This window comes from Engystomops pustulosus, chromosome 4, assembly GCF_040894005.1.
Source record: "Engystomops pustulosus chromosome 4, aEngPut4.maternal, whole genome shotgun sequence".
Classification (NCBI taxonomy): Eukaryota; Metazoa; Chordata; class Amphibia; order Anura; family Leptodactylidae; genus Engystomops; species Engystomops pustulosus.
The window spans coordinates 123,259,325-123,271,777 of record NC_092414.1 but is presented as its reverse complement, the minus strand read 5'-3'; the positions used below and the strand labels follow the sequence as shown (position 1 = coordinate 123,271,777).

Below are 12,453 nucleotides of genomic sequence, written 5' to 3'. Positions count from 1 at the left end.
ATGTTTGGTCACACCCTGGTACTTTCATTTAGTTTTGGAAACATATTCTGTAGTTAATATTAAATGACTGTATGGTTATATAGATTTTATATGAGTGAATAAATCATATTATTAATCATACATATTATTACATTAATTGCTTTTGTTGTTTTCAGATAACTATCTCTTTGCTGGGACTGCTTCAGATTTCCTTGGCAAAGAAACCACATTTACTCGTTCACTGGGACCAACCAATGAGCATCATTTCATCAGAACAGATATCTCTGATCATTACTGGCTTAATGGTAAGAGCATATGATTCTAAGATTGTTTAATTAAGGAAAAACTGAGTTTCTATTTTTCTTTATTATGACTCACCCTTGTGTTTCTTCACATTGGTGATTCAGACCCTACAATCCACATACCATAGGTCATTGAAAATAGGAGTTAAGAAACTATTTAGAAGCCTCCCTGAATAGGGAAAAGTGGGTGCAATTTTTCTTTAACACTTGGTAGAGTGCTACTTTAATGTCACCAGAGAGGAGGTGGGATATCAGAGAATGTTTTGAAGTTACAGTGTGGTACAGTAATAATAATAATAATAATACAGTGTGGTACTATGTCACATGGTGTTAAACACTTGACTGTTAAAGATTTTTTCCATACATGGGATGAGGTTGGGGGGCTCGGCCCTCGGGATGATACTATATAATGATCAGGTGTCAAGTTGAGTTACGTTTATTACTTTTATCTGTCACCTGGAAGATTAACTCACCAAATACCGGAGTGACAGAGCCAAGTGGAACCCAGAAACTGTCTCCGGAACTCCCCTTCTTTCCTTCTTCTCTACCCCCTCAACCCTTACCCCCTTTTTCCTCTTAAGTGTTTTGACCTACTGTTTGTGTGGCTGGCCCTATGTTAGAGTCTTATCTTCTACTTAAAACATTCAATTAATGCAGTTTAAAAAAAATTATTTTGATGAAAAATAACAGCTGTTAAAATTTTTTCAACAATTGCTGATACTACTACTACTTTTTGAATACCATACAGGGGCGTAACTAGGAAACGCAGGACCTCATAGCAAACATTTGAAGGGGCCCTCATCTGCAGCATAACTATTATAAGACAAAATGCAGTAAGGATTTGGCTATACCCAATTCATTTAGTTTAGTTCAAACAGATGATTTTTCTTATTCTCAGAGTTATTTTTTTCTATTATATAGCTTTTATAAGATTAGCTGTATTTTTATACCATTTAAGATGATATGGAATAAGGGCATTTCTTTCCACAATGTTTTTACTATTTTCAATGTTTGGGTTAAATAGGTTGGAAGGGAGGTATTTAATACATTTTACACACTGAAATTGCTATCATGGTCTAATAGGCTTCAAAATATGAAGCTTGAAGTCTATCACCTCACACTCAACAATTAAGTTGGGGTGACATTGGGAATCATTTGCCTATAATAAGCAGCTTTGAACCTGTGGTGGATATAGACCTTGGCAATGAAGGAGTTGTTTTTACCGCAGCAGCTATGTGAATTCTTTTTGGCTACAGTGCCAATGCCTGCAACATTTGAGTACGCTACCAACTCAAGGTGGTTATAACTATTATATAGCACCAAGGAGTAAAACAGTAGGTCCATTCAGTAAATTTAGCCATAACTTATACATATCTCCTAACTAACTTTTTATCTTTTAGTAAGTATCTTGAGTAAGCAGGCTGATGTACTACACTCACCCATCTCAGCACAGCCACTGAGGGGGTCAGAGCAATTCTCTTGCTGTAATAAGCTGATAAGATGAGGAGGAGGGCAAAGCAGGGGAGGATACAGGGAGCTTCTAGGTCCTAGCATAAGGCTCTACCATTCAGGGCCGGATTAAAGGAGGGGCTCCTAGGGCTCTATCCCTGGGGCCCCCACCACTTTCACTTTTTAAGGGGCCCCCACCAGTTTCCGACAATCAGCGACTCAGCTGTGATGGGACGCTGCGGGGAGTGATGACGTTATGCTGTCAGCATCCGATCACTACATGCTGCTGCCATCTCCCCCAGCGATGGCAGCTGTGTCGTCAGTGGCCGGGGGCTGCCTGAAGAGTGAGGAAGAGCCTGCAACATCATGGGATCACTGGAAGGGAAGGTGAGGGTAAGTATGAAGTTTATTATTTTGTGACCATTTTCTACAGGGGACTGGCAGCTAAATTCTAGAGGGGGCTTGTGGCTGTATACTACTGGGGGCTGGTGGCTGTATACTACTAGGGGCTGGTGGCTGTATACTACTGGGGGCTGGCAGCTGTTTACTACTGGGGGCTGGCAGGCTATACACTACAGAGTCTGGCAGGCTATATACTACAGGGGGCTGGCAGGCTATATACTACAGGGAGCTGGCAGGCTATATACTACATTGGGCTGGCAGGCTATATACTACATTGGGCTGGCAGGCTGTATACTACAGGGGGCTCGCAGGCTATATACTACAGGGGGCTGGCAGGCTATACACTACAGGGGGCTGCAGGCTATATACTTCCAAAAACATTGTTGGAAGGGCCCCCACCAGTTTGCGCCCAGGGGCCCCTACCACCCTTAATCCGGCCCTGCTACAATTGTATGCTGTCCCCCTGTGAGCAGTGCAGTCCCTGTGACTCAGAGATGAAACAAGCAGAAGGAAGAGAAAAGTAAATTATGCATTGCAGCATTCTCTTGTCTTCCGAGCACCCAACACCATTGGCCACATATCCCTTGCTACAGCTGCTATGGTAGTAGTTAAACCCCTGGGTGGCAGAATGTTCTCCTTTTCTCTCCTCCTTGATGTTGTTGGATCAATCTTAAATCCAAGCAGGATGTAGCATTGCTGATGCTGCCACCTACTGGACACAATAACTATCTCTCCTCCAAAACAGAGTGGGGATAATTATTGGACATTTTCGACTGTACTGGATGGCTGGGCCCCTCATGCCCCATGGACCCCATAATATCTACCATTGACATTGTATTTAAAACATTGACAATTATTCATTAAAGGCAAATTCTAGCAATATGTTATCAAATCCTCTATAGAGACATCGCATTTATTTTTCCAGAATTTGAGTAACCTAACCATTCTATTATCACTCTCATATCTACAAAACAATGATCTTAATGCAATTTTCTTGATAAGCATTTTGTAATATATAAGTTTTTATATTTTGTGTCAGCTGTAATACATTGGTATACACATGGAAAACTATAGCAAAGAAGAAAATAAAAAAATATAGCAACTTTATTACCCCTCCAATAACGGCAGGATATAGTGCTGTCAAGTACAAAATTATGACAAAACTATAGACTTTCCGGTATAATCTGATTTCTATGTCCTCTAATTATAGGTGCGAAATTCTTTGGTGCTTATTCCATACCAGACACGTATAATCCAGATGATGACAAGATTTATTTTTTCTTTCGGGAAGCATCCCCAGAAGGCAGTGCCTCTGAAAAAACAATATTCTCTCGGGTGGGAAGAGTCTGTAAGGTGAGACTGATTAAATTAGGACAGGTTTATGTTCTTCTATAAAACATGAAATACCTCAAGCAGGTCTTGTTGTGCAAATTTTGTCTTGTTGCTACATGTGAAGTTATCGTGGGCTTTAACAATTTGTCTCATTTATGTGTTTGTAATTAAAATGACAGTAATAATGTGACCAAGTTTTGAATTTATAAATATATAAAATTCATGAAAATAGTTACTTATTAACAAAATCTGGCTTTATTCTATTATAACTTGCTTCATCCATTGTATTATCTGTTGTTCTTTGGTGATGTCATGTCTGCAGATGGCACATTAAAATACAATAGTTGTAGAATTACCCCCACTTGTGTGTCTATTAATAACTACAACACACATGACCAAGAAACGTACAGATCATAAAGTGTAATAATAAAAGCAGACAAAATCTTTAATGAATTTTTAGGATTTGCACTGTTGTGACAGCTCTTTAGAAGGGGATTGTGTCGCACGCGATCGGATTTTGGCGCATTAGTGCCGGCTTTCATGCAACAGAAATCGGGGGGCGGGCCGTCGGACGATCCGACTGATTTGGACTGAGCGCGGGATTTAATATTCAATTTGTGCTGCAAGACACCCACTTACATACATCAGGAAGAAGTAGGTGAACTCCGGCTGACCTGAGCGGGGAAGCGACAGATGCAAGAAATTGGGCGCACGATCTTTGTGAATCGCAGCACAGTCGCATTATCGTCGGACGATGCACTTCGGGTGAACTCTGACGGCAATGACAATCGTCACTGTTCCTCTGCCAATTGTCCCCTGTAACTGGGGTTGTAAAGTAATCCCAGTTACAATTATTTACAATTTCTGACCTCAAAAAATTATATAATAAGAATCCTGTATTTCTCCCCTCAATTTTTTTCTTAATAACTTTAGTTCTAGTACCATATCTATGTAGTAAACTTGGTTCCTGTGCTGATTTTGTGAAGTATCTATTTATGTATGTATCTATGTAGTATATATGTAGTATGTATCTTGTATGTATCTATTTAGTATGTATCTTGGTTTTGTTAACATATCTTTTTAGTAATCTTGGTTAGAGTAACATTTCAATGTAGTAATCTGAGTTGTGAACCTATTTCCATGTAGTAATCTTGGTTCCGGTGCTGTACCTAAGTAGTAATCTTGGTTCTGGTAATGTGTCCAAGTAGTAATCTTGGTTCCAGTTGTGTATTTATGTAGTAATCTTAGTTCCTGTGTAGTAATCTTTGTAGTAGGTATGGCATTGGTGACGCATCTATTTAGTAAACTTGGATGTATGTAATAGCGTGCTTCCAGTGGTGTATCTAAAAAGTAACATTTGTTTTTATACTGTGCTTACTGTTTTGTTATATTACTGAATGTAAGATTATGTAGCTACTCTAGGCCTTTGGGCAGGCCACAATCTCTTTACAGGCCATAGTCTTAAACCTATGTATTTGATGTGGCGTAGTATTATATAGGAAATTAATGGCATATGAGGAGGGCATGTCATATACCTATCAGGAGCCTCAAAATTCCTAGTGGCAGCAAAGCTGGGAAGTGTATTAAGTTTGTAGAAAAAAATCTTAGGAGTTATTTCCAAGATTTGTGGTTGTCTGAAGAAAATGTTTAAAACTTTTATTCTCATGAATGAATTATAGTCCATGATAGTATATGATACTTGTAGCACACTATGCTGGAAAAGAGCAAACACAAACTATGACTAGGATACTATAGAGTGCAGTTGATGAAATGCCTCAAGCTTTCAAAATTACCCACAATATTATAGTTCAGCGATGCCTGTACCAGTAAGTACTGGCCCAATTCCATCCCACTGATCCTGTCCCTAAGGGGACAGCTATTGCATAAAACAGTCTGTTTCCTATTTGGTTTAGGGCCTAGAAAATTATAGAAATCTTAGAATAATTTGCCTAGGGACAAACATCTGGTATTCTACCTACTGTATTCTCGATAGCAGGCGATCTTCATATATGTCTCTAGTACAGCGGGGAAATATGTGCTGCTGTTTATTGAGTTAATGCTTGAGAAATTATAGTAAGAAGTTATATTAATGTTGGTCTAGCTAGAATCCAAGACACCATCACTTTTAGGTTGGTATACAATTTAGAATATTTTTAATGTAAAATGATATTTGAGTTCATACATATTAAAGCAATACAAAATACATAAGCAAAGTGTGGAATAAAGAAAACACTGGAAGGGTATTGTATATGACCTCTTACAAATAAAACTTAGAGAAACTAACCCATTAGTGCCTTCAGAAGTCTAAACCTATACCCTTTAGACTGGGTGATGCTATCACATTTTTTATTTTCTTGGAGCAATCGAGATTTACAGTAGGACTTATAGACTGTAATACACTTTCATTGTGTTAATGATACATACAGTAGAATAACAGTATTTTACTATGTTTTACTATCTGGAAGGACAAGCTAATGAAAATAATATCTTCAGATGTAGAAGTTCCTTGCACACTGGAAGTATAGAATAAATAACTTCCGATTCCATTTCCATTGCTAGAAACTTATCATAAAAACCACTAAAGTGTATGATGTGCTACATGTGTCCTGTTTGCAGTAAGGTATTGTGTGAGTTTTCTTGGCAGGACCCGCTTTACCAAATTCAATTAATACATCTGCTCCTTGATTGGGGATGGCCCAGATAAGCTCAGGGTGGGAGTACAGACGGTTAGGGCCCGGCTATATTTATGCATGGCATTATACCAGAGTCATCATGGCAAGGAAAATAGTTTGCCCTAAAGTAAACATTTTCTCATGACTTTAGGAAGATATGGATATGTTGTAAGAAAACCACAAACATACATTTATACAAAGAATTCCCTTCTCAGACTTGTTTCCATAGTGAAAGGTTAGATACATTAAAATCCGAATAGTAAGCCAATGTAATTAAATAGACATCGAAAGCCAATATTTTATACAGTACTTAGAATGAACAGAAATCCCATTGTTCTGTGTCCCTCCAGTTTATATGGGGACGAAGAAATGCCACATTTTAGTATATACTAAACTACACTGCTGGTGGAAAATGTATTGCTGTAAAATCCCCACACCAGTAAATTAATCCCACTCACTGCTGGCAGAGTGCACTTTACTGCAACTGTGTTTCCTAGGATGTGCATATATATATATATATATATATATATATATATATATACACACATTAATGTACACTCTGCACCCCATCTTGATAGATATTTTTGCTAAAGACAAACTGAAGTATAACACGGTCATTCAGCCCCTTTTGTCAGTAGTGAGTAAAAAGCATCTTTCGAGCTAGTACAGCCATGAGTCTTATTGGGAATGATGCAACACTTTTTTTCACACCTGGATTTGGGGATCCTCTGCCATTCTTCCTTGAAGATCCTCTCCAGCCCCCTCAGTTTGGATGGTGGGCAGCCATCTTCACGTCTCTCCAGAGATGCTCAGTTGGGTTTTGGTCAGGGCTCTGGTTGGGCTAGTCAAGAATGTTTACAGAGTTGTTCTGAAGCCACTGCTTTTTTATTTTAGTTGTGTTCTTAGAGTCATTGTCTTGTTGGAAGGTGAACCTTTAGCCCACTCGGAGGTTCAGAGGACTCAGGAAGAGGTTTTCATCCATGATATCTCTATACATGCCCATATTCATTTGTCCTTCAATTGCAACCAGTCATCCTGTCCTTTAGCTGAAAAACACCCCAATAGCATGATGCTGCCACCAACATGTTTCACTGTTAGGACTGCATTTGACAGGTGATGAGCTGTGCCTTTTTTCCACACATATTGCTTAGAATTAACCCCAAAAAGTTCAATCTTCATCACTAGAGTATTCTATTCCTTCATGTGTTTGTGTGTTTTTTTGCAAACTGTATGCAGGCTTTCATATGTCTTGCACTGAGGATAGGCTTCCGTCGGCACACTCTGCCATAAAACCTTGACTGTTGGAGGGCTGCAGTTGACTTTGTGGAACTTTCTCCCATCTCCAATGTCCATCTCTGGAGCTCAGCAACAGTGATTTTGTGGTTCTTCTTTATCTCTCTCAACAATGCCATGATTGCTTAATTTGGCTGGGTGGCCATGTCTAGGATGAGCTGTCATCATCCCAAACTTCTTCCATTTAAGGATTATGGGGTCACTGTGCTCTAAGGAACCTTGAGTGCTGCAGAAATACTTTTGTAGCCTTGTTCAGATCTGTGCCTTGCCACAATCATGTCTCTGAGCTAATTGGGCAGTTCGTGATTCTCATGAGTTCTGACATGCACAGTGAGTGGTGAGGTGTGTGCCATCCCAAGTCTAATCATTTTAATTAAACACAGCTGGACTCCAATGAAGGAGTAGAACCATCTCCAGGAGGATCAGAAGGAAATGGACAGCATATGAGTTAAATATGAGTGTCACAGCAAAGGGTCTGAGTACTTATGATCATGTCATAGTTCAGTTTTTCTTGTTTAATAAATTAGCAAAAATATCTACATTACAGTTTTTTTTTCTGTCAAGTTGCAAACTTACCAAATTTCTGCAATAAAACAAAGAGTAAAAAATGTAAACGGGTCAGAATACGTTCAGTGCTCACTGTAGATATTCACAGATAGATAACTCTATAGATTTTACTTTGTTGAAAGTAGTTGTCATTCAAGATTCAGATGTGTCTACTCTTAGACACTAATCACACAACTTTTTGCCAAAGGTTTTCCTTTCCTTTTTCCTCTAATAGGAGAATTGTTGATTGATTGATTTAAATCAATGGAAAACTAAATTGTCTTTTATCTGTTAGCAGGATTGTCTGCTTGGAGAAAAAGGAGCAGACTTTGTCCCAGCACTTGACTTTGGATAGTGTTTCACATGGATAGTGCTAGGTGAATGTTTCCTTACTGTAGCTTTAATTTAAAGACTCATGAAAAACATTTATTGCAAATATTGCGATGCCTTGTTTTTTAAAGCTGCTCATCTTGTGACAGATTATGTAACTCAAGATATTTAGTAACAAGAGGAAAGTAAGAACATCTGTACCTATTTATTTATAGTTTTCATCTATTCATTCCTGAAGAATTTTATGGAAATAATTAATTATGCACTGGTTTTAGGAGGAGCAATTCCAGACCAGATAGAGATGATATTATAGTATTGATAAGAATAGCAGAAGTGAACAAGGGCTAAGATGCACCATCACTGTGTGCATGTGTAACCTAGCAATCGTGATATAAGTTATGCTCTCAACTGACTGCACTTTTAGTCCCCTGTGGGATGACCTGCGCTAAAAATCTGAAGGATACCTGTAACTAATCTCAATTATAAACTGAAAGCCGATCATTTATATATCACCCAGGGCACAGTACACCCATAATAATATAGCTCTGCCTGAAATCCACTCTTAGGACTATTTGACACAATGATTGCAGTTTTCTGTTGAATTTATCAGTGACACATGACAAAGTGCACTTTTCCCCTTGAGCTATCTAGTTATTTAACTATTATTGGACCTGCGAAGCCCAAGTACTTGTCTAAGGTGCTTCCAGGGTACTTTCACTTACATCCTGGGGTTTTCCAAGACACTTTGTTGTGCCTCATTTATTTCCAACAGTTGGTATACTTTTATTATATGTAGACATATTTTTGGCAGAAGCCTTCACATTTCTGACAATAAACTCACTTTACAAGAAAAAAGCAATCTCCTGATTCTAACCACATTCATTCTGTTTGTATAACGTGGGTGCATTTAATATCAGACACCTATGTGGATTGTATCTTTCCGTGATTATAAAATCAGTTGGCACAGCCGAGCTCTACAGTTTATTGTTGTTTCTGTAAGTGCCTGTGATAGCGCCACTGGCAAGGGAGTCGTAATGTTAGTACTGCCAAATATGTTCATTGTTTAAAATATAGGATTTCTGCACTGCCAGGTATATACCACAGCTTGAGTATCCTGCCCAGGATTTAACTTTCCACTTCTAATGTTATACAGTCAGCTTCAGAGTGTTGCTCTAAGCATTTGATAATATTTTCTTAGTATTCAAGTTAATGGTATGCTTATTATTTTAATGCAATCTTATTCTAAAATGTATATATTCCACAATCCCGGCTTGGAAAGGGTACCATGACTCACATTGACTGCTCGCCTTCCATCACCCCCACAGTTCTGTCAGTGTTACTTAAGAAGAGTGAGATCTAGACGCAGAATAAATGTAGGTTTTTGTCTATTTATTATACTTTAGATCTGGAAATGATTACAATTACTACCCTAAGTCACAGTCACCTAACATAATGATAATATATTAATTAGCCTGAAATTTGGTGAAATAACATATTCTAAACATGTCATGGCAATTAGTTCACCGGGGGGCACAGGTCATAGTAAGTTCTATTATACCATCTATTAAACAAACCATCATTCACAGCTATGAAACAAACAGATTGCACTGCTAATAGGAGGCAATTAGTGTAAGAGCTATCCAGCCATGTTTACCTATGTGTGATTGGAGGAAACATGCTAAAAAGATAGCTTTATGAGTTTAAATCATACAAAAGTAGTTTATTTTTTTAATTAAACCCACCAACCTCCTTTCACCGCCCATACCATCTCACACACACACACACACACACACACGCACACACACAAAAGAGCACCATATCTTCATTAATTAACTTTTCCACCTACTATATTGTAATTTTTCTGTTGCCCCTTTACTTGTAGATTATTCCTTTGCTTTGACACATAACCATCCTCCCTCATTTTTTGTTAGACACATATTTCAAAGCTTCAGACAACCCAAATCCAGAAGTACAAATCACATTCATATGCCATGATAACCTTTAAAACATTGAGCTGCCCTACTCTTTCAAAATACCCACTGATGTCAATTGACATAGGATTTTGACGCATTATTTTAATAGTAATAGGTATTGACCAATCATATACATGCAAATTATGGGGTGTTAAGAGCTATAAATAATTGAATTAGTTAAATCGACAGGATGTTATGGATGGGATAGTGGACCAGTGGATACTGGAGAACGAATGAGAGACTATCTGGACTACTGCATTCTGTTTTGGGGGTAAAATTGGGTTGGTCAAATTAAAAAAAAATTTAAAAAGTCCTCTGCTTCAGCACCAGCAGCCTGGATGGGGCCAGTAATTGGCTGCAGAGGGAATGTGTGAGAAAATTGGCTTTTGTCTGACCAACTAGAGCCCCTAAATTACTTAGCCTAAGTAATGTATTGGGGTCCCTAATGCACGGCTAAACTCTTCATGTCAGAACAAACAATCTGCTGTACAGAAACTAATGTAGCCCCAGCTTACAACCCTCCTCCTTTCTCCAGGACTTCAAGTAATTCTGTGGGTTACTCTATGGATAGATTTTCATCCTGGGTGGGAGAGTATGTCTGCAGAATTCCTTTAATTATTTCTTTTTTTACATTACATAAATTAAAGAATTAAGATATACCCATGAGTTTTGTGAATGACAAGCTTTTACTGTATTATATTGACAAACTCGCTGTTAAATTTATGATATAAAATGTGTCCCTAATTTTGGACACATAAACCTTAATCTATTTATCTTAGAAATGAAGCCAACCAATACAGCACATAATAATGTGAGTGCATACCTTAAGGTCATAATGTACTGTTTGTATACTTAAGATAAGCCGTATTCTCTGAGCTCAAAATTCCGAATAACATTTTAATCTGATAAATATCTTGAGATTCCATTTAATAAGCAGAAAGTCTGCATTTTGTTGCCTGCAAAGGTCAGTTTTCTAAAGTAAAGAGTCAAAATGTTACAATTCCTTTTATGTCGCTCTATTATACCTAAGAGCAAATTGAAGAATCCGCTTCTTGCCAAGATATCTTCTTTCTGGTCATAGAAGCCTCAACATCTGTGAAAATAGAGATAATTTATCTTCATGGTAGACATGACGTCATTGTGCAGTGACGATCTTTCTAACACTTGACAGATCATGACAGCACCGAGCTCTCTTCAAAGACCATCATACATTTAGGATACTCTTGGTGCGTGGTCACATCTGTTTGCTATAGAAATCAATTACTTCAGTTCCTAATATTTCCAAAGCACATTGAGCCCAGATTATAGCATAGAAAGTACCACACTTGGAGGAAAACATGTTATATCTAACCATACAATTTACATATTAAGTTATTGATTATCATATCTATATCTGTGTATGGGTAACCGGAGTCTTCTAGTACTCCGTACATACCGCACCTAGACTTTTATATCCTTTATCAGCTGGTTGCTACATGTTCACTTTTATCTCTTCAGCCACACTCAAGAATTGTCTTATCTCCTCCTAAATGTGCAGGATTGTACAAAGCATCAGAGCTATGGTAATGGTTGTGGACAGTATATAAGATTCTTGCACAACTTAGGAAATGATTTATGCACATTCTTTCATGGCTTCTTTAAAATGCTGTTGTAGCTGTAATTCAAGAAAGTATTTCAGATCTTTAAGGAGTAAAACTTGATTAAGCCTGAAGTGATAATGGATAGTTTGTAAAATAAACTCGAAAATCCAAACAATGTATTGCTCTTTATCTTTGTATTGGCTAGAATATATTAACTTTCTCCCTGATTTAAAGTCAAGGTCAAAATGATGTATTATAAGTGAATGCCAAATACATGTTTGATGGAAAAGGACAACATTACTATAATAAAAAGACATGTTAATGGAAACATTGAAAAGAGAAAGCGGCACACATAAGCCCACATTTATTAAAGCCTTTGTGCCAGTTTTCTGTGGGACTTTGTACTATAAATAACATGCAAAGTGCCTGCCAATGTATTTAACCCCTTAGCGCTCCGCGCCGTAGCTGTACTGCGCAGCTTCCCACTATTGGCGCTCAGCGCAGTACAGCTACTGCGCGAGCGCATACTATTTTAGAATTGTCACCACGTCGCGAGACGTGGTGACATCGGGCTGAGATTTGGGTGACAGAGGCA

General features: G+C 38.1%; 1 protein-coding gene across 1 annotated transcript in view; it reads left to right on the top strand.

The window, feature by feature from the left end:
* Window positions 1-12,453, top strand: part of SEMA3D (semaphorin 3D) — a 142,489-nt gene that overhangs the window by 84,513 nt on the left and 45,523 nt on the right. Inside the window, exons 7-8 of the mRNA XM_072147286.1 lie at window positions 156-284; window positions 3,343-3,485. Of these exons, the coding sequence (XP_072003387.1) occupies window positions 156-284; window positions 3,343-3,485 (272 nt within the window). The remainder of the gene's footprint in view (window positions 1-155; window positions 285-3,342; window positions 3,486-12,453) is intronic.